We start from the raw sequence: 22,953 nt of genomic DNA, 5'->3' as shown, positions 1-22,953 counted from the left end.
GAGAGAGAGAGAGAGAGAGAGAGAGAGAGAGAGAGAGAGAGAGACATTTACAAGTGTGAAGTGTTGAAACGCAGGCCTGCTCGTTCATACTCAACAACTTTCACTCACGTCAGGATATACAGTATAATCGGTCGGGCACCAGGAAGCCGTTTGTCCACTGTAACGGCTTAGTTCGTCTCGGGTTCGGTATCGTCGGGTTTCTGTTGGATCTGTAGTGTCTGGCTAGCGAGCACACAGCTAACCGCAGCTAGCCGGATAAATCAAATTTTCCTCAGCCTCAAGAGTCCTTTACACACACAGAATGGCACTAAAACGAATTCACAAGGTAAAATATTTCATTTTACGTTGAAGCTTTTAAATTGAGGACCCAAATCCTTTTCGCTTGACATAAAAGAAAGCTAGCTGGGTTAACATGTTAGCAAATGCTATGTGCATACCAGGCTTGGTTAAGGATGTTTGGGATCTTTTTTTATTACTTATTATTTTAACATTAGTTTCTATTTCTTGTTTTGATGTTTCTCATTGTTTTTTTTTTTTTTTTTTTTATCTATCTATCTATTATATTCATAATATTAAACATAATCGATAGATAGATAGATAGATAATATTATTTTCACCACATTGGAAAAACACATAATTAGTAGTTCAAGTTCAAATCATTACACATTTCCAATATAATATCCTCATATTAGTTGCGGGTTCAGAAAGGAGGAAATACTGGTTCAAAAATGAAAAGGTGAATGTGAAGGATTTTATGTGACTGATTCTTCTGTGAGTCAGGCGTTCGGATGTTAAAGCAGAGCCTTATGTGAGTGAGACTTCTCATACTGTATGTCACTGTGTTGATTCAGATGAATAATATTTATGAATCATCTCCACGGCTACAGACCAGACTGCTTACACAAACTGGTTTAAATCCTGTGGACAGTTAAGGTTAGCTTTATCTCTTATGGATGGCAGTATCCCTAGTTTTACATTTTCTTATTTCCTTGTCTGTCTCTCCATTTTTTGTAAACACAAGCACTTGCGTCATTGAAGTTCTTCCTGGAAAGCTACTACGATTACTTGATACTCTAGTTTGAAATATCTGGCTTGTACCAGTGTGAAGCAATGTTGCACAATAGTTGTTGAACTTGACGTCAGGATGGTTTTTGCAGAGTTTGATTGCTTTTTTGACTTAGACTGACACTGCCTAGGCTTATTCTTAGTTTGTACCAATTTTCTGTGGCTTGGTACGTCATTTTTAATCAGTATTGAGGGTTCATGGGTTTTTTAATAGGGAAATGTGAAGTATGGCAGCAACTGTAAGTTGAGCTGAGCTTTTCAGAACAGCACATGCCAGGTGGGCACTAGGGCTTGGGTGATATGGACCAAAAGGCGCAGTGGGAGCGGGGTTGCACGGAGAGAGGATGCTAACACAGCACAGCTTTCTGGAAGAAATGGGTTATGTAACGCAACCTCAAACTATATCGATAGAAATGGTATTGTCTCATCCTATATCTCATTTGAAAATATATTGATATGCATATACCTTAAAAAGGCGATATACCACCCTGCCCTAGTGAGCACACAGACCTCTGGTTTAAAATTCCAGCCATGTATCTCTCAAGTGATAGTAGAGCTGCTTTATTCCCTACACACTAATTTGAAGTAAGCAGGCGTAAAAATAGCTGCCACTGTTATTGCTGATGTTCACACTGGCCTATATTGGTTGGCTGAATTGGTGACATACATTAAGTCTCGCAAAGGCCTTCTCCACCAACATCGGCCACGATGCTCTGATTAAGGATGACGGAGAATTTAATTATCACTCTCAATTCCCGAACCACTCATAACTTGGTTACTTATTACATTTTTTGTTGATCTGGCATTATTCAGCTATATAAAATTGAGCTGAAACATTCTACAAATGCAATTATGTGTATGACAGTGGTGACTTATTAGTGCCAACCTGAGATTGTTGTTCTCATTTGCTTTGTATGTTTAGTTCCTTATTTATACTGATTTATTTCCTTATTAATAGTATTAGAGATAGATCTAAGTGATTATTTGTTTTAATTTGTGTTGTTATTAAGCTGACACTAATCCATATAGTTTTATCTCTTGTTTATAACTTCACCCTCATGCAGCTCAATAATGCCATTTTAGCTAGGGATGCAAAGAGACAATTTTTTCTCTCCTGATCCGATTCCAATACCTGAACTCTCAGTATCAGCCGATACCGATCCAATTTTTTGTTTTTCTTAATCAGTTTACAATATCAATACTTCACAGTTTAGAACTGATTGAGTGTACTTTTTTTTTTTATCTGTAAAAAATACAATCATCTTACTACAAATTATTTCAATATACTGTAAATTTGTAGCCTATTAAGAAAACTTTAACTAATCTTCTGATAATGTAACAGCACAATTAACATTCCAGTCATTCCAGTGATATATATTGGGAATGTTCACCCAAAAATGTAAATTATCTTATTATTTACTCACACTCATTGGTGTGTATAACTTTCTTTCTTCACCAAAACACATTTGAAGAAAAATAGAAAAATATCTTAGCTCAGTAGGTCCTTAAAATGCAAGTAAATGGAGATTTTTCTTTTGAAGCTCTAAAAATCACAGACAGTCAGCATAAACGTCATCGTTATGACTCCAGCATTTACATTAATGTCTTTTAAAGTGATACGATCACTTTTGGTGTGAAAAAAGGTCCATATTTACATAATTTTGAAATATAATCCAATGCTTCAGGAGAGGGTGTAGTCCAAGCGGTCTCTTGTGACAAATTCGCATTGCCATGGATACAGATGTAATCTCATGTTCTCCACTCGGTTGAAACATCCAGAATGAGGACACACAAATAATAATTATTAATTGTTATTATTTTTAACTTTGAGAATTTTATAGTTCAAGAGCAATATACCACAATATTAAAACCACCTGCCTAATTTTGTGTAGATCCCCCTCTTGCCGCTGTCCTGAAAATATATGCTACCTATCAGGATGTGCTACCAATGCTATATTCACATAGTTTTAGGGTTGGGTTTGGGGTAGGGTTAGGGCTTAGTACACCCTCACACCATATTGCATAACTGATATTTATGCTGATAGCACATTCTGATAGGTATTATCTGCCGGACAAGATGTGCTACCTAGGTTTTAAACACATTTCATGCTGTTGTAGTACAAACCGACAGGTTCTCCTGTGCCTTTCGACATTTGCTACCCATGTTTTAACTTTACAAATCACTGTTTTTACTTCTAGTAGCACATCCTGAGCAGATTGCACAGATTGTTAGAACACCGGCAAAACGGCGCCAACCTGCATCTCAGAATTGCATTCTGAGAAACTATTCTTCTCACGACAATTGTACAGAGCAGATATCTGAGTTACCGTAGATTTTGTCAGTTGAAACCAGTCTGGCCATTCTCTGTTGACCTCAACAAGGCATTTGCATCCACAGGGATGTTTTTTTTTTGGCACCATTCAGAGTAAATAAATGTTCTAGACTTTTGTGCGTGAAAATCCCAGGAGATCAGAAGTTACAGAAATGCTCAACCCAGCCCGTCTGGCATCAACAATCATGCATGTGAATATCTAATCAGCCAATCGTGTGGCAGCAGTGCATAAAATCATGCATATACGGGTCAGGAGCTTCAGTTAATGTTTACATCAACCATCAGAATGGGGAACATTTTGATTTAAGTGATTTGGACCGTGGCATTATTGTTGGTGCCAGATGGGCTGGTTTGAGTATTTCTGTAACTGCTGATCTCCTGGGATTTTTACACACAACAGTCTCTAGTGTTTACTCAGAATGGTTTCAAAAACAAAAAACATCCAATGAGTGGCAGTTCCGTGCACAGAAATGCCTTGCTATAGGAGCTTGACAGTAACGACCATTACTAATAAACGTATCAGATTTGGATCATGTTCGTCGGACCAATACCCAATCCATCTAAAATGATCAGTGCATCCCTAATTTTACTTGCGTGCACTTTTGACATTTAATCATGTACATGATTCGAGTTATACATAGGTTACTGTAAACCTCATTACACATAAGTGAGCATTTTCACTAGTAGTAATTCCATTGCTGGTTTCATACATTTTTACTAATGAAACTTGCATTATAGATATCTATAATCCATATCATGCAAATGAGTACAAGTAGGCTTGTACCTATCCATCGTTCTGGATCGATGCATCGATTAATTAACCAATTATGCGATGTCATCGATACAACACGTTAAGATCAATGTATGTTTTAAGTTAAGTACTTAATACAGTGTGGTGGGTGGACCTAGGACCCTCTATGGGGTCTGTGGGCATGCTCCCTTATAAGAAAATATTGTACTCATAAGTTAAATACATCAATCTGGTGCACTTTGAGAGCAAAATTAAGAGGCTAGATCTATGAAGAACTTTGTGCTCTTGTAAACAATTTTGTGCTCTAGTAGTAATCTTAAACACATTGGTTGTACAGATATGAATGGTGATGATATGGCAAAAAAGTCACACCCATAAAGCATACGTTTAACACAGTTCACAAATGGTCAAAACAAAAAATGGGCTAGAGCATACATTTGAGCCAGGGCTCATCATTAAGCATTTTCATGTGCTTGTCCTCCTGACAAGTAAATTGCTCATTCACTTGTCTGAGTAAAAAGGTACAACAGCGTTTTAGTGCCACATAAAAATAAAAAATAATTAATTTTGAGAATAAAGTCATAATATTTTGAGAATAAAGCCCAAATTTCGAAAATGATGTCATAGCATTATGAGATTAAAGTGTTAATATTTTGAGAATAAAGTCAAAATGACCAGAAACAGTGCGTCATTATCACAATGATAGAAAGAAGAGCCAGCAGCTTCATCAGTGCAAGGATGTAAATGAAAATAACATGAACATACTGACAAACATGGAAGTTGTTTGTAACCTTGTCGAGGCGCCGAAATGAATGAACTATTACAGAATTTACAGAAATAAAAAGTGAGATGGGGTTTCAAATGTATTAATTCTCAGCTTTATAGAGATTAATGAAAGTGATGCAAAAATGCATGTAACATTAATGTATGCAATGTGCATCATAAGGGGCTCTCACATAGCCTACATTTTTATTTCTTTGGCTGGGACCTGAACAGATGAACAAAGAATAGGATTAAAATGACGGACATCAGTAGGCTGAACTACAGACACAAAGACACACGCTTGAAGAAACACACTTCATTATATTTTGAAGAACAGACGGCAGAAAAGCCGTTGATGCGTGTCTCTGAGTGAAGCGGGAGCGTGTTTCCTGGAACACACTTAAAGCAGCAGGTTCACTTTATATAGCAGATGTGTATACAGTTTAAGTCAGAAGTTTACATACAACTTAGTGAAATACATTTAAACTCAGTCCTGACATTTAATCGTAGAAAACATTCCCTGTCTTGGGTCAGTTAGGATCACTACTTTTTAATTTAAGAATTTGAAATGTCAGGATAATTGTAGAGTGAACGATTTATTTAAAAAAATAATAACAAAAAATGGTATTTCTTTCATCACATTCCCAGTGGGTCAGAAGTCTACATACAATGTATTAGTATTTGGTAGCATTGCCTTAAAATTGTTTGGCTTGTGTTAAATGTTTTGGATAGCCTTAAACAAGCTTCTTGAGTCAGGTTTGTAGTCATCCTTGCTCGCACACACTTTTTCAGTTCTGCCCACCAATTTTCTGTCGGATTGAGGTCAGGGCTTTGTGATGGCCACTCCGATACATTGACTTTGTTGTCCTTAAGCCATTTTGCCACAACTTTGGAGGTGTGCTTGGGGGTCATTGTCCATTTGGAAGACTCATTTATGATCAAGCTTTAACTTCCTGACTGATGTCTTGAGATGTTGCTTCAATATATCCGCATAATTTTCCTTCCTCATGATGCCATCTATTTTGTGACGTGCACTAGGGATGTGCCAATCGGAAATCTCAGTATCAACCGATCCCAATCCGATAACAGTGTTGTGTTTTTTGCTTAGTTTAGAATATGTCTACATTATTGTGTGGAAATGATTTGGTGTACTCTTCAATATGTAAAGAAACACAAACCTCTAACTACACATTATTTCAATATAAATGTTTAGCTTATTAAGAAACACTTTATTATTAACTAGTACTGGATAATGTAGCAGCAAAATTAACAATAATTCCACTCTTCAAGTCTTCAGTAGAAGAGAAATGTTTTCTTTTTTCCTTTTTAAATTTTTTTATTTTTTTTATGTTTCAACTTGGATCTGGACTTTAAAGGATTCAGATCTCTTTTTTTGTTCAATTTAGTTGTAAGACATAAGTCCACTTTTCATTCACACAGTTATTTTTTGGAACCCATTCAACAAATATTGTTATAAATTGTAAATTAATACTAATGATGATAATAATAATAATAAATTGTTATTAATATTATTATTGACCTTTAATTTTAAATAATACAGTAATATATTTAATCGAGCCCAACCAATATGGGATTTTTGAGACCGATACTGATTTTAGAGGGGGAAAATTCACAATTATCGATATGGTGGCCAATATAGATCATTTTTGAGCTGGAATGAAAACAGACCTTTTCTGTGTGGATTGAAATGTGATGTGGATTTAAAATAAAGAATAAATACAAATAAATGAAATAGCTAAATAAACATCAGTACTGTTTAGTATCAGTCAAATGCTGACTATAATAATACTCCCAGTCAATTAGGGGCAGGATGCAAAATGAGAAGCATTTCCACCTGCCGAGACAAGAGAAAAACTGCTATACAAGTTCAGGGAAAACTTTTAAACATGGAAAAACTTTAAAATATTACATTTTATAAATGCTACAACTGGAATTGTTTGGTTGAATGGGGTACCAAACTGTGAATCCTGAACAAATCAGTTTGGTGAATACATGTTTACACATTAGCTTCCACTCAGCTGGCAATAGGGCTGGGCGATAAAATGATATCGATATCACGATAAAGAAAATCCAAGATAAGGTTTTGAGGAATTTTTGATATTTACTGCGTGTCGCTAAAACGCAAGCAGTTCGGCTTTCTCAGGCTTCGTTTCCACTGGGGTGGACGAAATCCGCTCAAAGGCGCTCACAGCGCTAGGAGAGAGCTTGCTCCGCACCGCTGCCAATCCTACGATCCACCTTGTGAGCATGTTCGCTCTGCTTTCATATTAATGAATTGAAAACACACTCAGCTTCGCTCACAACGCGCCAGTGGTAACGTAGGGTCAGACTGGATGAACTTGCTAATGCTAGCTGCCTTGCTAACAATTAGGTTACGTCGGACACGAATTGATTCCATCCGCACTGCAAGAATTCATGACAACGGTTGCTCCCTCTCATCGTCTCTAGTGAAGAGCGTGACAGAACAACAGTGATGTGGACAACAGCTCTGATCTTTCTGTGCTGCAATCTTGAACGTTGTTCTCTAACAAACATGCATCAATTCTGCCCTGTCCCGCTCCGTACGTGTTACCTCTTTTCCCTGCATGTGTGTAGACATGAAGCGCCGCATGAGTTAACGTGGTTTCAAAGCACCTTTTAGACCATAACGTTTTTCCCTTCTAAATGTATCTTTATTAATCAGCACATTACAAGCCTTTAATAATAAATAAATCGAATAAACAAATCGATTTCTGTTCTAATTTTGTGAAAATTAATTGGGAATGGATAAGGAAAGACTAAAATTACTAGTTGGTAGACTAGTCTCTCACTTTAATGAATATATACAAATGTTTTTAAATAAAAAAATAAAAAAACGTTTTATAAATTTTCTCTTGGGACACCCCTGAACCCACATTCAGCATCATTTCGGACTGATACCGATCCGTCTAAAAGCTTCAGTATCGGAGCCGAGACCGATCTAGGTATCGGATCAGTGCATCCCTAAAGTGCACCAGTCCCTCCTGCATTAAAGCACCCCCACAACATGATGCTTCCACCCGCATTCTTCACGTTTTAGATTTTGCCACTTGCAAACTGTAGTCTGGCTTTTTTATGGCTGTTGATTTCTTGCTGAGCAGCCTTTCAGGTTCTGTCGATATAGGACTCATTTTTACTGTGGATATAGATACTTGTCTACCTGTTTCCTCAAGCATCTTCACAAGGTCTTTTGCTGTTTTTCTGGGATTGATTTGTACTTTTTGCACCAAACTATGTTCATCTCTAGGGGACAGAATGTGTCTTCTTCCTGAGCAGTATGATGGATGCTTTGTCCCATGGTGTTTATACTTGCGTACTATTGTTTGTACAGATGAACTTTATTTTTTTACATTTTAAAATAATTTTTATATTTCTTTATATACAGATATCCATGTATGGGGGCATATAAGCCCTTGTGACTGAGGAATGATACTGTATGGGGGTTCAGGGGTATCTCCAGAGAGAAACTTTTGAAAATGTAAAAGTCTGAATGGACCATTTTTCTATTTTCATTAAAGTGAGAGACTAGGCTACAAACTAGGAATTGCAAATACATGATACATGACGAGCGCTTTTAGCTTTACTTTCTTTAACATGAGTGCTCTCTGTGTCAATCAAAGACGTGCACTCTTCAGGTGCTCTTAATATCTCATCAGTCACTCATCCCAATTTAAATCAGATTAATGCAGGTCACAATACCACTAATAATAAATATAACTGTTTAACCTTCAATAACGACACAGTGTCTTCATGCATCTGCTTAATAATTAGTAATCTGCGGTGTGAGATGCTTTCATGGTGTTCACTGGTTGTCAGTATGTCACAATGGCATTCTGATATTGACAACAGAACTATTAATAACTGTTTCATTATTGTTGAACTTGGGCCTGTTCAAGTGTAACTGTTTTGCCACTTTAGTGGAATTGTAAAGTTTTTATAGAATATATTTTATGTTGTGACTATTCAAGTAAAGCTGTTTACACCATTTGTAAGTGTATGTAAGATTTGTATTCATCCATACAGAACTCAGTGGATTTGTGATTTATTTTTGTACCTGGATATTGAAGTTAAAATAAGCTATTACACCATTCTAAGATTTTATATGTGAGTTTTATAAAAATGCTAGCTGCATTAAGCTGAAGACATCTTTTAGTTACTTTGTTTACGTAGTTATTTTTGTAAATAAACAAAAAAACTGTCCGCAGCTCTATTATCTAGGCAAATACAAGTATTTGATCGGGACTCGGTATTGGCAGATATTTAATATTTAAATATTGGTATCGTGGGGCAAAAAAGCTGATCGGGCAACCCTATAGGCTATATAAGTTAATATAAGTAAATATATTAAACCGTGACCAGGGTGTGATACTAGCACCCATCAAATGCAACGAGGCTGAATCCAGTTTTCAAGTTCCTCGTCCAAATGTATTTCATGCGAGGTTAATTTTGCTCATCTACCCGCAACAGACGTTTTTTTATATTTTTAAGAACAGACAAAAGAAAAGCTATCAATAGCTGCGTTTCCTTCCATCAGTGCTTTTGTTTTATGCACATTTTAGGATATTGCATAAAATCTGCTGGATGTAAACTCAAAGATGTGAATAAGATGGAAAATGTATACGCTCGCTTGATGTGGATAAAGTTTTTTTTCAATAAGAACAATGGCACAAACTATGATGGAAACACATTTACGGAATGAACTCCTATTGAATATAACAGGAATACAAGATAAACAAGAAAAAAAATTATGTGACTGAATAATTCATTCATAACTGAATGAACCAGCAGACCAATCATCTTATAGATCCACACCGCAAAGACATGATGGAGGAACGTGCACACACACACATAGTGCTCCCAGAACTCTGAGATTGTCATTTCCAATCATGAAATTAGTTAGTGTTTTGTCTATGCATCCTAAATTGTGTTTATTTTGATGTTGATAAAAGAGTCACATTGTCGCTACAAGTTCCATGGAAGTGACGATTTTGTTCTTTTGAATGCATGGGATGGAAATGCAGCTTTATCCGCACATATTGTGTCTGATTCGCTATTTGTTCAGAGGCGTGCAGCACGAGCTGGAACAGGTCTCATGGAACAAGCGCATGTAAAGAGTTTTCGCTTTTTCGTTTTTTCTGTTTTATTCATCTGAAAACTGTTTGCAAGAATACTGTCATCTATGAGAATGCTGCAAATGATCTCTGATAATCTCTGGAGGTGCTGTGACGTTTGTTCACTTTTGTTTCCATGCAGTTAACATGAATTGTGAACGCAACTCTGCACGTTCAGTAACGTATATCTTTTTATTAAAGAAACAAAGATGAAGGTGAATAAATCAAAGCAATACAAGACATGTTCACCTTGAACCTAAAGTTTAGTTATATTTTCTTTTCTCTTGGCAGCATTAACTGTATTACCAAAACACAAATTCAATAAAAACACACATTTGGCAGCATTAGTTTGGCAACACCAAGGGAATTTATTAGGCTTATTGTCTTTACATGTATAATTGTCTTTAGTTCTTAATCTGTAGGCTATTAGGCCTAGTTAATTTTCATCTGGTGACATTGACGGATCCTTGCGTGATGGCCGTTGGAGACAGTAAATGTTTGGATTTGGGGAGGTGGTTCAATAATATTTTTTGATCACTTTGTTATTTTAATGCTTTTTTTTAGTTTAAAGTGCCATTTACATTTTTCAAAAGTTTTTTATTTCAATATATGAATTACATTTTTAAAGCAAATTCAATAAAGCAAAGAAATTCACCAACACTCGGAAGGTGGGTTGACAATGTAATCGAATATCGCAATATTTAAGGCAATTATCGCTAAAATATGTTTTACATATCAAGTAAAATTCTTTCACTTGCCCCTTCAAAAATCCACTTGTCTCCTGACAAGCGTTAATGTTGAGCCCTGTGAGCCTCAAAGAAATTAAGCAAAAGTAGTTATCTGTAATGAACTTGCTCTCAGATGCTGAAAATAGTTGCGTTGTCAGAGCTGCTGGTAATAACGTTAACATTTGATAATTGGTTCCAGTGCGTGTGTGAGCATGCGCGCGTACAGTGGGGGGCTGATTGACAGAGTGAGAGATGTAAAAATATTTTCTGTTCATTATGAAACTGTGGTGGGTCAAATTAGACTGTGGTGGGCCACCCAGATTTGACATTGGACATCAATTGGCACCCACCATAATAAAAAAAACAACCTGTATTTAATGTATCCAGGGTCACATTTTCAAGTATAAATGCATGTATCAAGTGACATTATTTTTGTTGTTCATGTCAACAACAAAGACATTCTCTTCTCCCTTTTTTCAAAGTTGATGAGCATATTTAATTCTATGACCCCATTATGTGTCATCCAGTTTATTTCCTAGTATCAAACACAATTCTAACAGAACATATACTACACAGGAGGAAAACTTTATTCCTGATTTGTCAGAAAGTCTTGGAGGTCCAGACCTTTAAGCCCTTTATGTATTTGCTCTTGTATTTCAAGTGTAATGACATATAAGCACAGAGAGGCATAAGACCATGATGGCATTATAATGTTGGGGCTGCCTGTTTGAGATGTTTGACTTCCTCCATAGAAATTTAAACTAGAAAAATTCTCACTAGAATTCAAGCGCGTGTGCCAGAGATACAGTAGATCATAGCAGATCATTGGCACAAGTTGTTCTGTTACACTCGCGTATCACACCTTGAAAATATTATATTGCAGATGAGAATCCTTTTGCATGTTTAAAGCGGTGAATGCGAGGTTATCATTAAATTTGCCTCAGCAGTCCTAAATTTCACTTAGGTGGTCGGCAAAACAATTTAAATGGCAGAACCATAACGTGTTCTTTCCCAGCTGTCCCCGACCCAGTCTGAATAGACCTGCGACCCACCAGTTGAGAAACACTGTTCTAAACAGTGCTGACGAGGGAAAGAGAAACCACCTCCCCTGCTGCACCAACATCAATTATAAGACTTCTCACATACTTGCATCAACACACTTACTAACATATATCACAGTAAATTGCAGTAGATTTTTTTAATACAACTGTGGAAGATGCAGCCAAGAATAAACAACGATAGCACATACTCTCCGGTCGTGTGTATGTAAGTATTTTGGATTGAAAGAAGTGGTTTGACTGTTTTAGGGATGACACATTGTCACTGTATTGTTTACCTCAATCCAGAAAGCAATGAGCTGTCGTCAAATGATTGATGATCACTCGGATGTGATTTGTATGACTATTTTTCTGTATTAACTGAAGTAACTTATTTTGTTGTGGATATCCCAATGTTGTCACTGGATTTGCACATTTCAGAGAGCTCAATAACATATTCAAATTATATTTTGGTAGCATTTTTGACATAATAAATGTAATTAATTGTGTAAAACGGCACATAATATTGATCGCAGGCCCCTGAATCGGATCAAATCAAAATCGTATCATGGCAGACTTTGAGGTATCGACAAACATTGGATCGCTTGCTAAGAGAATCGCAGATCGTATGGTGATGAAACTGGTGACATACACCCCTAAATATAAGTCGAAAGGGCTTGTGATAGTGTGAGGGCTAAGAGACTTCAGATTTCCATGGAACAAAACTGATACTTGTTCCCATGGATCAAAACTTCTTATTAGTTATATTCTTCAAACACTAGCTCCTAACGCTATGGTTTTACATTTTTACCCATAATCACTTCTCAGGTCTGCGGTTTTTGTAAATCTCATAATATATGTGCTTGTCAAACTGTTGAAGGTTCAAAGAGGATCAATATGTCATAAAAGTTGTCAGCTAAACTGTCTTCGTGTTTGTTTTGATGTTTCAACCATAGACACCCTCATCATCAATGAAACCTCTGACCTCGTCTTCCTGTCGGTGCTCATGCTCACATGCACAAGCATGCACTGCCAGAAGGTTGCCTGCACTCCACATCGGTGAATTCTCAGAAACATGCGCTATTTTCTGAGAAGTGGTTTAGATGGGCCTAGTTACAGTGTTCCACTGTATTTTCCAGGATAGAGAAAGACAAAGATCTAGAATGGAAGTTATTTCCTTGTTATCGTTATGTCAGGGTGTGGCAGAAATTATTGGATGGGTTTATTATGCCATTGTTTTTTTGTTATTACCTGAACCAGTGCATGTGACACACAAATGCTTTGGCTGAATAGTCAGGTGAGATAGCAGGTCAGCCTTTGTTCTAGTGCTGATATAAGAGGTCAGGTGTTGCAAACCAGTTCCTCGTACACCTGCTTAAACCAACTCAGAAGTGCACTTCAGTGAAACCAACTTGTCTGTAAACAACTGAGGCCATATAAATGCTAGACAAAGAGTTATTGAATAAAACCGTGCCAGCTTGGCTTATTAGCAGAAGTGTTAGTGCTCTGAATTGCCAGTTTACAATCTACCAGAATCCTCAGGAATGGATGATAAATATTTTCTGTTTAATATTTTCACATTCAGTCATGAATTTTGATTCAGTATTGAGAAAAATGTGTTTCAGCAATGTAGTTTCATCTAATGTGTGGTCTTTAAACTATAGGCTATTATGTATATATTGGAGTCATACCTTGTTCTCTATATTGGCATTGGCCATTGAAAACCCCATATTGGTTGACCACTAATTAGCTGAAAACATTTTGAACAAGAGTATTCGGTGTCTGTACACCTACAGTATCCTAACAAGATGCAAATCGCAGCACACTTTGGAATGACAGTTTTACGTGGCCCTTCGATTGTTTGCTGAACATTCTGGTGTGACTTTCAGGTGACTGTGAGGACACCAAAAATATTTTGCTCAAATTGCTCTGATGCTTTTTTACTTTTTAAAGTTACATTATATGAAGGAGGCAGTCTTGTCATTTTCTGCCTGTGATTTTTCTCAAGTTGTGAAAGCTGTCCTTTTTCTCTCTCGCTCTCTTTTTTTCATCAGTAAGAACAAGTGCGAAATGTTCAGGACTGAAATTAAGGATAATCTGTCCACTTTTCCTCTCTAATCATGATGACACATTAGGGTCTGATCTCATTGTTTTTCAGAATCCATAGTTTGGGCCTACGGTACGAAAGAGCTGTCTAGTTGTGACAGAAAGGCCTCATCATCAAATCATGATCAAATAAATATTTGTTTTTAGCCATTTAAGCCTGAATATTGATTAGGATTGTTTTTCTTAACATTATAACAGATTATGTAGTTTGAAAAAGCAGATCACTCATCCAGCACAAAAGTCTTGCACTATACCCAATAATATTAAACCATGTGGCATCTGTAAACAAATTAGAGATCTTCTCAGAACTAACTGCACTGTTGCCATTTTTGCTATTACTATAACCAACTGGAACAAAGTTCATTTTAGTGGATGTATGAAGTCAGTTACACACGGGTCTATCCGTCTCTTAAAGTTTACCACATTTATATTCACATCAGCGATTTAAGAAAATTATCTGGTTTAGACTTTGTTTCAATGTTCCATTTAGTATTCATCTATTAGGAATATTCCTCCTTATGTAAAACGAAGAAACTGAAACATGCTCCTTTTTTTCTTCTTTAAACTGTGCTACCTCTGGTGAGGCACTAATACACATTTTACATTATTATTATTATTTAACTAAATAATGGTGTCTTATTGTAAAAATTCCTGATAGACTTGAGGGACCTGTTTGTATGCTATATTGATTTTATTTTAATTTATTTTAATGTTTGAAGTTGTATTTATTATTCACTGCAAAATGTGTGCTTTACATTTCACGTTTTGTTTGACGACACCTGCTATAATGAATAATGTTGTTATATATGCAAAGACAAACTACAATTCTGTAGAGCCACTGTAAAACAGGTGATGTATTTCACCCATCCTGATGGCACAAGACCCTTGTTGTATAATTACAATTAAAAGGCTAGAACCAAATCTGCACAAATCGCATTGAGCCAGCTGTCCCACTTCATCATTAGGTACTCACCTTGATGGCTAAGCATTTGCAGCCTTTTAAGCACAGTAGCAAGTTTTTGCATGGTAGTTATTTATGGGAATTTCAAGGAAGTTCCAAACAACTTTTGTACCACTATCATAAACTGCTTCAACCAGAATCATCCTTTTCTTAAGCACTTCATGCATGTAGTTTATTAATACAATAAAATGTATGTACAATAAAAAAAAGTGGTGAGTGGTGGTGGTGACATAGTGGGCTTAAGCACTTAACTGGTAAGCAGAAGGTCACTGGTTCGATCCCCACAGCCACCACCATTGTGTCCTTGAGCAAGGCACTTAACTCCAGGTTGCTCCGGGGGTATTGTCCCTGTAATAAGTGCACCGTAAGTTGCTTTGTATAAAAGCATCTGCCAAATGCATAAATGTAAATATAAAAAAAATACATCACAGCATGTACAAATAGTTTGTGTGGTTTTGAAAGGGCAGTGGAATGGAATGAAATTCTGGGCCGATACCGATGTTTAAAATAACAAGCTGGACGATACCAATTTTCTTTTTCTTTTTTGGTGTTATTTAATACCCCTTTTGTGCCAGTGAAACAAAGAAATCTTCATTCTAAAAAATAATTGAGGTGTTTTTTAGTCTTTCAGCCCTGCATCACACCATCTTTGAATGAGCACAAATTCAATTATACAAATTTTTATAATATATTAATATAATCTTCTTTCAAATAACAAAGATTCTTTCTGTGAAAAAAAAACTTTTTCAAGAGCCTTTTTAGCCTTTACACCTGCTATACAGCAGAATTTTTCACTAAACCACAGACCAACATTTTCTTATTTGAAAGCAATCGACATGTGCGCATGGCATCCGTTGCCCTCTTACGTCATGCCAGAGTCATGTCTAGCCAGTGGCTGTAGGTGGTATTATAGTACCACCTGTTGGATCTTCTCCAAAACTGCAGCTGGGTAAGCAAATGTTGTCCAAGTCGACCGCAAATAACCAAGATATATAAACAGATAAACATCGGCCACTTCCATCGGTGAATGACATCGTATATCCCGATAGGCCAATGTCAGCCAACAAGGCGAATATCGGCCGATACGATACATTGGTGCATCCCTAGAAATTGTAATGGATGAAAGATAACATGGCTAATAGGAAAGCACTGTTCTGAAATTGAAAATGGCAGGTACTGATACATCTCTCTCTGTTTGTTTAGGAGCTGACTGATCTGGGCAGAGACCCCCCAGCACAGTGCTCAGCAGGGCCAGTTGGAGATGACTGTGAGTTACTTCACTCTTCATTTTCACTAACCTTTTCTTTATGGTACATGATAAAACACATCACTTAGTTCACCACAATGAGACATTTCTTGCTCTTTTTTTTTTTGCAGTGTTTCATTGGCAAGCGACAATTATGGGACCTGTAAGTGGATATATGTGCTTCATTTCCACACAGACTTATTGTTTACCAGTTATTATAACAGCATTATCTGATCTCTGTGGTTTGGTCTTTTTTCTTACAGAATGACAGTCCATATCAAGGCGGTGTGTTTTTCTTGACCATTCATTTTCCTACAGACTACCCTTTCAAACCACCTAAGGCAAGAATCATTCACAATTTAAAAGCAACCTACAGGTTTATTCTTCAGGAGGGACTGTCACAGATTAATGGCATTTTGCTTGTGTGTGGTCTGATCGGCTGTTTTGCCCTCTCTTGCAGGTTGCATTCACCACAAGAATTTATCACCCAAATATTAACAGTAATGGCAGCATCTGTTTGGATATTCTAAGGTCACAGTGGTCTCCTGCTTTAACTATCTCTAAAGGTGAGCTGGCCAAAAATGTGTTGCAAAGAAAAGAAAAATAGAACGAACTATTGACCTACATTAATAGAACAACTTTTTCTCTTGTGTATTTCTTAGATTTTAAAAACCCTTTTTGTGTTTTCTACTATATAAAGTCTTGTTGTTTATACCATGTGCCAACCAACTGTCCTTTCTCTTCTTTATGATGCAGTTCTATTGTCCATCTGCTCACTCTTATGTGACCCAAACCCAGATGATCCATTAGTGCCAGAGATAGCACGTATCTATAAAACAGACAATGAAAAGTACGTATATTTGTGTGCATTAAGCATTTTTTTCAAAAGATAATCGAGTGCAACAGTTTGGTTCCGGAAGTAAAATTCCCATTTATTTTTTCAACTGGGGAATTGATTTTTAACTCAGAGGTTGAGCTCAGAGGTTCTTAATCGATCATATATGCTTCGGTTGAATATATCAGTCAGCGTAATTTCAACTTTAATGAAAAATGTATAATACAATTTTAAGTGTAATTCCTGGTGTACAAATACACTACCTGAAGAGAGATCCACCAATCAGAGAACCACAGCAAATAAAGTGCACCAAAAGAGCTTTGCAACAACCGTCCTTGGACATACAGAGAATTACGCAATCAAGTCCCCCTGCACCCTCAAACTATTTATATATTTGTATTTATCTGAATATTTTGCAATAAACTTAACAGATATTGATTTATTTTATACAATCGTTTTTTTTCCCTATGTTTTTAATTCAGATACGTCATTCGCAATAGAGGTCGACCGATTAATCGGCCGATTTTTTGCATTTTTTACATAATCGCCATCGGCCAATATCCACGCATATCAAGCCGATTATTAGGCAGGCGCATCTGTGGGCAGCCTAGTGTTGTTGTGGAACACGTGTTCGACACACGCTGCCCCTAGAGTCATTTTCCAGCAGAGTGAGCAGACCTCATCCAGTGCCTAAGGAAGGAGCTAAGTTCCTTGGAGAAAACAGTAAGGATTAAATTTGTATAACTTCTTTATATTTAATTAAAAACTTTTGATATGTTACTGCCAACTTCAATAAAAAACGGACAAAGCGATAGTGACATGACGTTCGGCTACTTTGGATATTGATAGCGTAGTTGAAGTTGCATTATCACAGCAGAAGGGTTGCTATCATGTCACAATAAGTAAGCAAGAATTTTGCGAGACTTTTATTTGATCTGTTTGTGTGTCTTATATTTGAGAGGGTTGTCACTCAATGCAGAGAAATAAGTAATAAAAAGATACCAACGCACTATAGGCTATTGAAGGACTGGCTTTGGTAAGCTCAGACGTTATCGGTTCTGCTGTCAGTACTGGAGAAATTAAGAAAATACATTTATTATTGCTATAAAGAGAAAGTTATTTTATCTCGCCAGCCATTTCTATGTATACTAATTCTATGAAACCATTTGTCTGTGATGCAATTTAGCTATTCGCAGTCAGAGAGAGTGAGAGAGAGAGAGAGAGAGAGAGAGAGAGAGAGATTGCTCACGCGGTGCCACAGCGAGCACAACACAGCCCTGCTAAATGAGTGACAGAACTAAACATTCAAACATAGCCTGGTTTAGATCTGTGATTATTAGTCTGATTTTATTTTAGATTTCGCCTTCCAAAGATTATAAAAATTATATTTATACATAAGCCGCATTCTGTCTAGCACAACTTCCTTCCCTTCACAGCGGTTCACTGACATTTCTCCCTAAAACTCAAACTTAACGTCAGAATCAGCACGATCGGTGATTGTTGTAAAATGCAGTCTAGCTACTGTTGCTAAATTGCGGGACGCGTTTAATAATAAAAAGAGCGCAAGAGATACCGTTCCCAAGGCGGCACGCGCTCCGAAACACACCGCAAAGAGACAAGCAAAGTATAGGCTACTTTTGTTTCATGTGCGCGTCTAAACGATCAAATATACACAAAAATATGTCAAAACGACCGGCTTGGAGATTCACTTAAACACAGTTTATGTCTTAAATGGACGTAGTTATGGAAATAGTTGAGAGAAAATATGGTGCATCAGGAGCCTATTAGACTCGGTCTTAAAGGGGAAGCTGTCTAATAAACATGCTGACGATTGAGCCATTACTGCGAATCAAAAAACAAAAACCAAAGAGAAAATCACTAACTTCTGCATTAATAAGCATTAATCTATCTATGATAAACTATGCAGTGTTATTTTACAATTGATTACTTTATTAGATTTCTTTTTAGACCACACCTGAACAGTAATGTTAGTAGACCTTCCTGAAATTAAATCACTGTGCCTATATAACATTTATCTTTGTGTAATATATAACAAAAAGAACCGTTAAGAATACTGTTAAAGTACCGGATCGATAAGCAGTATCGGTAAGATAGTAATACCATTAAAACCTTAACGATACTCATCCCTAGTTATGCCTGTGCTTCTCTTGGATGCTCTGAATATTGGATTACGTGTCTGGATTGCTCCTTAATTAAAGCTGCATTTGGATCTGAACCTTCGTGTTTCGGAGCAGTTTGTAACACCTGCTTTGTTTATTTAATATATTTGTTATACATTATTTATACAATATGTTTTTACATTATACATTTTTAATTTAAGTGTACAATTGCAGATTGGTCAAGTGTTCAATAAATGTATTTGTTGAGAAATGTTGTCTATCTTAAGTAATTTTTTGTGTTACATTTTATCTTTCAAATAAAAGGTTCAAATAAGAGGTTAAAAACAAGCACATATCGGCCAAATATCGGCCAAAATAAATCGGCAGCATTAATCGGCCGACCCGGATTTCAAAAGATCGGCATCGGCCTGAAAAAACAATATCGGTCGACCTCTAATTCGCAATGCCTTGTGGAATTTAGTTCATGCCCTCATGAAAGTCTGACGTTAGGTACATCGTTTTTTTTACTTTTATGTTTTTTTTGTGGGGCGTTCCTCCGCAGCATCCACGCACAGAGAGCGAGAACCACATTATGGCAACCACGAGGTTGTTACCCCATGTGACTGTACCCTCCCTAGCAACTGAACCAATTTGGTTGCTTAGGGGACCTGGCTGGACAAATACAGTGTAGTATTTCCTATTTTGAAATCAGACACAATTCTCACAAATACCATCCAGCTGTGACCCAGTTGTGTTTTCAACATCGTTAGTGTCATTTCAAGTTTTTCAAATCTTGCATACATCAATCAGATCTAAATTTGAATGTTTTGAAAGAGGTAAACGGTTCAGACAGCTTTTATTCCTAAGTAAACAGCAGAGGTAATGTTTAAACTGCAGTGAGTGTTAGAGAGGATGCCATTGTGTTTAACCTTGAGCTGTTTCTGCACTCTGTGTGTTTGTGTTGGCTTGAGTAGAGTTGGCAGACAGTCCGCTTACCCAGCGTGTGTGACGATGCCTCTGCAATAGCATTTGCACCAGTGACAGTTCATTTCTCTCTTTCTTTTTCATACAGGTACAACAGAATAGCTCGGGAATGGACTCAAAAGTACGCCATGTGATACCAGTGGAAAATCAGACCAATCTGCAGTATAGCTGGAAAAATATAATTTTTAATTTTTTTTGTCTCCTAACTGAATTTACAGTCCAGTATGTATTTAGACCAATTCGGTTCTGCTTGGTTATTATGCCCCCTTCCAATATTCATTCACATGCTGTAAAAAAAGACCACAAAAGTTGCAAATATCACCAACATTTTGTACAGAAAAAAGCTTGTGTTAAAGAAGCATGTTTTAACTACGAGCCCAGACATTTTTTTATTGTTATAAGAAAAAGAATTACTAAGGTGAAACCATCGGCCGCTTGTAACTCACGCCACTGGCTAGAGGTGCTATGTAAGAAAATAAATCCAACGGCTCTGTGGGTGCCAACATACCTCAAAAAGACGATCTGTTGCTGGGTTGGCCTTCGTGTTTTTTATATGCTTTTACACTAGCAATGAGATCTATTGTCTGTGAAATATATTCTTGCTTATAACTGACTGTTTCTTACCAAATCAGTCACGTCATTGTATCAGCAGTTACGAAAATATATATTTTGCATGTTAATGGAACAATAAAAGTAATTGGTCTGTAGTCTGCCAAAAATGAATATCTGCAGACGATGTTAAGCAAATACACGTCCACTTTTAGAGTCTGACAACTTATTTTGTTACTCCTTTTCTCTCCTCCTTTTGATGTTTTTAGAACAGGGAGCTATTAGTTCATCTATCCTCCTAAACACTGTTCTCTCATTGCACTGAATATGATTGAAAGCTCTTGGTGGATGACCGATCAACTAATAGCTCTACTAGCTGTTGATTTTGTTTGCTCAATAAAGTTGATAAACTATCATTTGGTGTCTTTCTGCAAGATTTACATCTTGACAAGTAAATCTTCAAAATGATTTTCATAACATTTTCCCCCGTAATTACATAATCGTACATCCCTACCAGCAGTCAGCAGTTGCGTGATCAATATCTGGTATAGTAACACAAGGTGAATGCATAACATTTGATTCTGTAGTTGTTTGACCCATGTAACATGCATCACCTCTTGCACCCAGCTGAGAACTCTCAACAACTGCTGGACTATTATTAGTTCTTTGAAGGAGGGACCCTGTCAGTGAGGGGCATAGCAGCTTTGTATCACCCTCGCCTTTTCAAAATGCCTCCCATAGCCAGAGGTGTAATGACTTCTTCATTGATAAATATGTGGACAGTTGTAGAAAGGTGCCTATTTTCAACAAACGGTTAAGAGGGATTTATTTGATCCTGAAATTTCAATGTTCTAAAAAAAAATTCAAGTTAAGACTTCTGTAGTAAACTATGAGTGAATATCATGAAAACATGTTCATATCCATATTTTCACTTTAAACTGATAAAGAACAACAAAAACGATTCCTTTTTCAGGGCTATTTATGATTTTTTTGCATTGAGACATTAGAGTTAAGTGGGTTTTCCCCATATAAATAAGTGTGTGTATGTATGTATGTAAGTATATATATATATATATATATATATATATATATATATATATATATATATATGTACAGTATTGTGCAAAGGTTTTAGGCACTTGTGAAAAATGTTGCATAGTGAGAATGTCATAATATAGTTTTCATTTATTAATTAACGTCATACAAAGTCTAGTGAACATAAAAAACAAAATCAATATTCATTGTGAACACCATTACTTTTAAAACAGCCCCAATTATCCTAGATACACCTGGACACAGTTTTTCTTGGTTGTTGGCAGATAAGATGTTCCAAGCTTCTTGGAGAATTTACCACAGTTCTTCTATCTATTTCGGCTGTTTCAATTGATTCTGTCTCTTTATGTAATCCCAGACTTACTCGATGTTCAGTGGGGGGCTTTGTGGGGACCATGACATCTGTTGCAGGGCTCCCTGTTCTTCTATTCTAATATTTTCTATTTGCAAAATAAATGTTTGGGAGTCTAACATTTATATTTCGTATTGACACACTAAAGCTGAAGATATAAATAATCATCTTAAGATAAATGCTTTTGTTTAACATCTTATCTTATGTGCCTGAGACATTTGCACAATGATGTGTGTGTGTGTATATATATATATTACACACACTGGCAGCCAAAATTTGGAATAATGTACAGATTTTGCTCTTATGGAAAGAAATTGGTACTTTTATTCACCAAAGTGGCATTCAACTGATCACAATGTATAGTCAGGACATTAATAATGTGAAAAATTACTATTACAATTTGAAGAAAATGTTCAGAACTACTTAAACTACAAAATGTATCATCAAAGAAATCCTCCACGTGCAGCAATGACAGCTTTGCAGATCCTTTACATTCTAGCTGTCAGTTTGTCCAGATACTCAGGTGACATTTCACCTCACACTTCCTGTAGCACTTGCCATAGATGTGTCTGTCTTGTCGGGCACTTCTCACACACCTTACAGTCTAACTGATCCAACAAAAGCTCAATGGTGTTAAGATCCATAACACTCTTTTCCAATTATCTGTTGTCCAATATCTGTGTTTCTTTGCCCACTCTAACCTTTTCTTTTTGATTTTTTTTGGTCTTTGAAGACTATAGTTACACCTTTTATATGAAATCTTCTGTTTTTTGGCCATTTCAAGCATTGTACAGCCTTCATTCCTCAAAACAACGATTGGCTGATGAGTTTCTAGAGAAAGCTGTTTCTTTTTTTTTTCTTCATTTTTGACCTAATATTGACCTTAAGACATGCCAGTCTATTGCAAACTGTGTCAACTCA

The 22,953-nt window shown here is 36.5% G+C and overlaps 1 protein-coding gene across 1 annotated transcript; it reads left to right on the top strand.

Moving 5' to 3' along the window:
* LOC127663301 (ubiquitin-conjugating enzyme E2 D2-like) lies at positions 1-21,043 on the top strand. The gene is made up of 7 exons (XM_052154819.1): positions 1-325; positions 16,097-16,160; positions 16,271-16,302; positions 16,403-16,480; positions 16,600-16,705; positions 16,896-16,989; positions 20,167-21,043. Exons 1-7 carry the CDS (start codon positions 302-304, stop codon positions 20,210-20,212), a joined length of 444 nt encoding a protein of 147 aa, XP_052010779.1. The 5' UTR covers positions 1-301; the 3' UTR covers positions 20,213-21,043.
* The last annotated feature ends 1,910 nt before the right edge of the window (positions 21,044-22,953 follow it).

This window comes from Xyrauchen texanus, chromosome 23 (genome assembly GCF_025860055.1).
Source record: "Xyrauchen texanus isolate HMW12.3.18 chromosome 23, RBS_HiC_50CHRs, whole genome shotgun sequence".
NCBI lineage: Eukaryota > Metazoa > Chordata > Actinopteri > Cypriniformes > Catostomidae > Xyrauchen > Xyrauchen texanus.
Note: the sequence above shows the minus strand (reverse complement) of the source record. Positions and strands in the feature narration are given on the sequence as shown.

Coding starts and splice junctions, on each gene's coding strand:
- LOC127663301 (XM_052154819.1), top strand. CDS start 302: ATGGCACTAAAACGAATTCACAAG. Junction 16,706..16,895: donor TGCTTTAACTATCTCTAAAG/GTGAGCTGGCCA, acceptor TTTATGATGCAG/TTCTATTGTCCATCTGCTCA. Junction 16,990..20,166: donor TATAAAACAGACAATGAAAA/GTACGTATATTT, acceptor TTTTTCATACAG/GTACAACAGAATAGCTCGGG.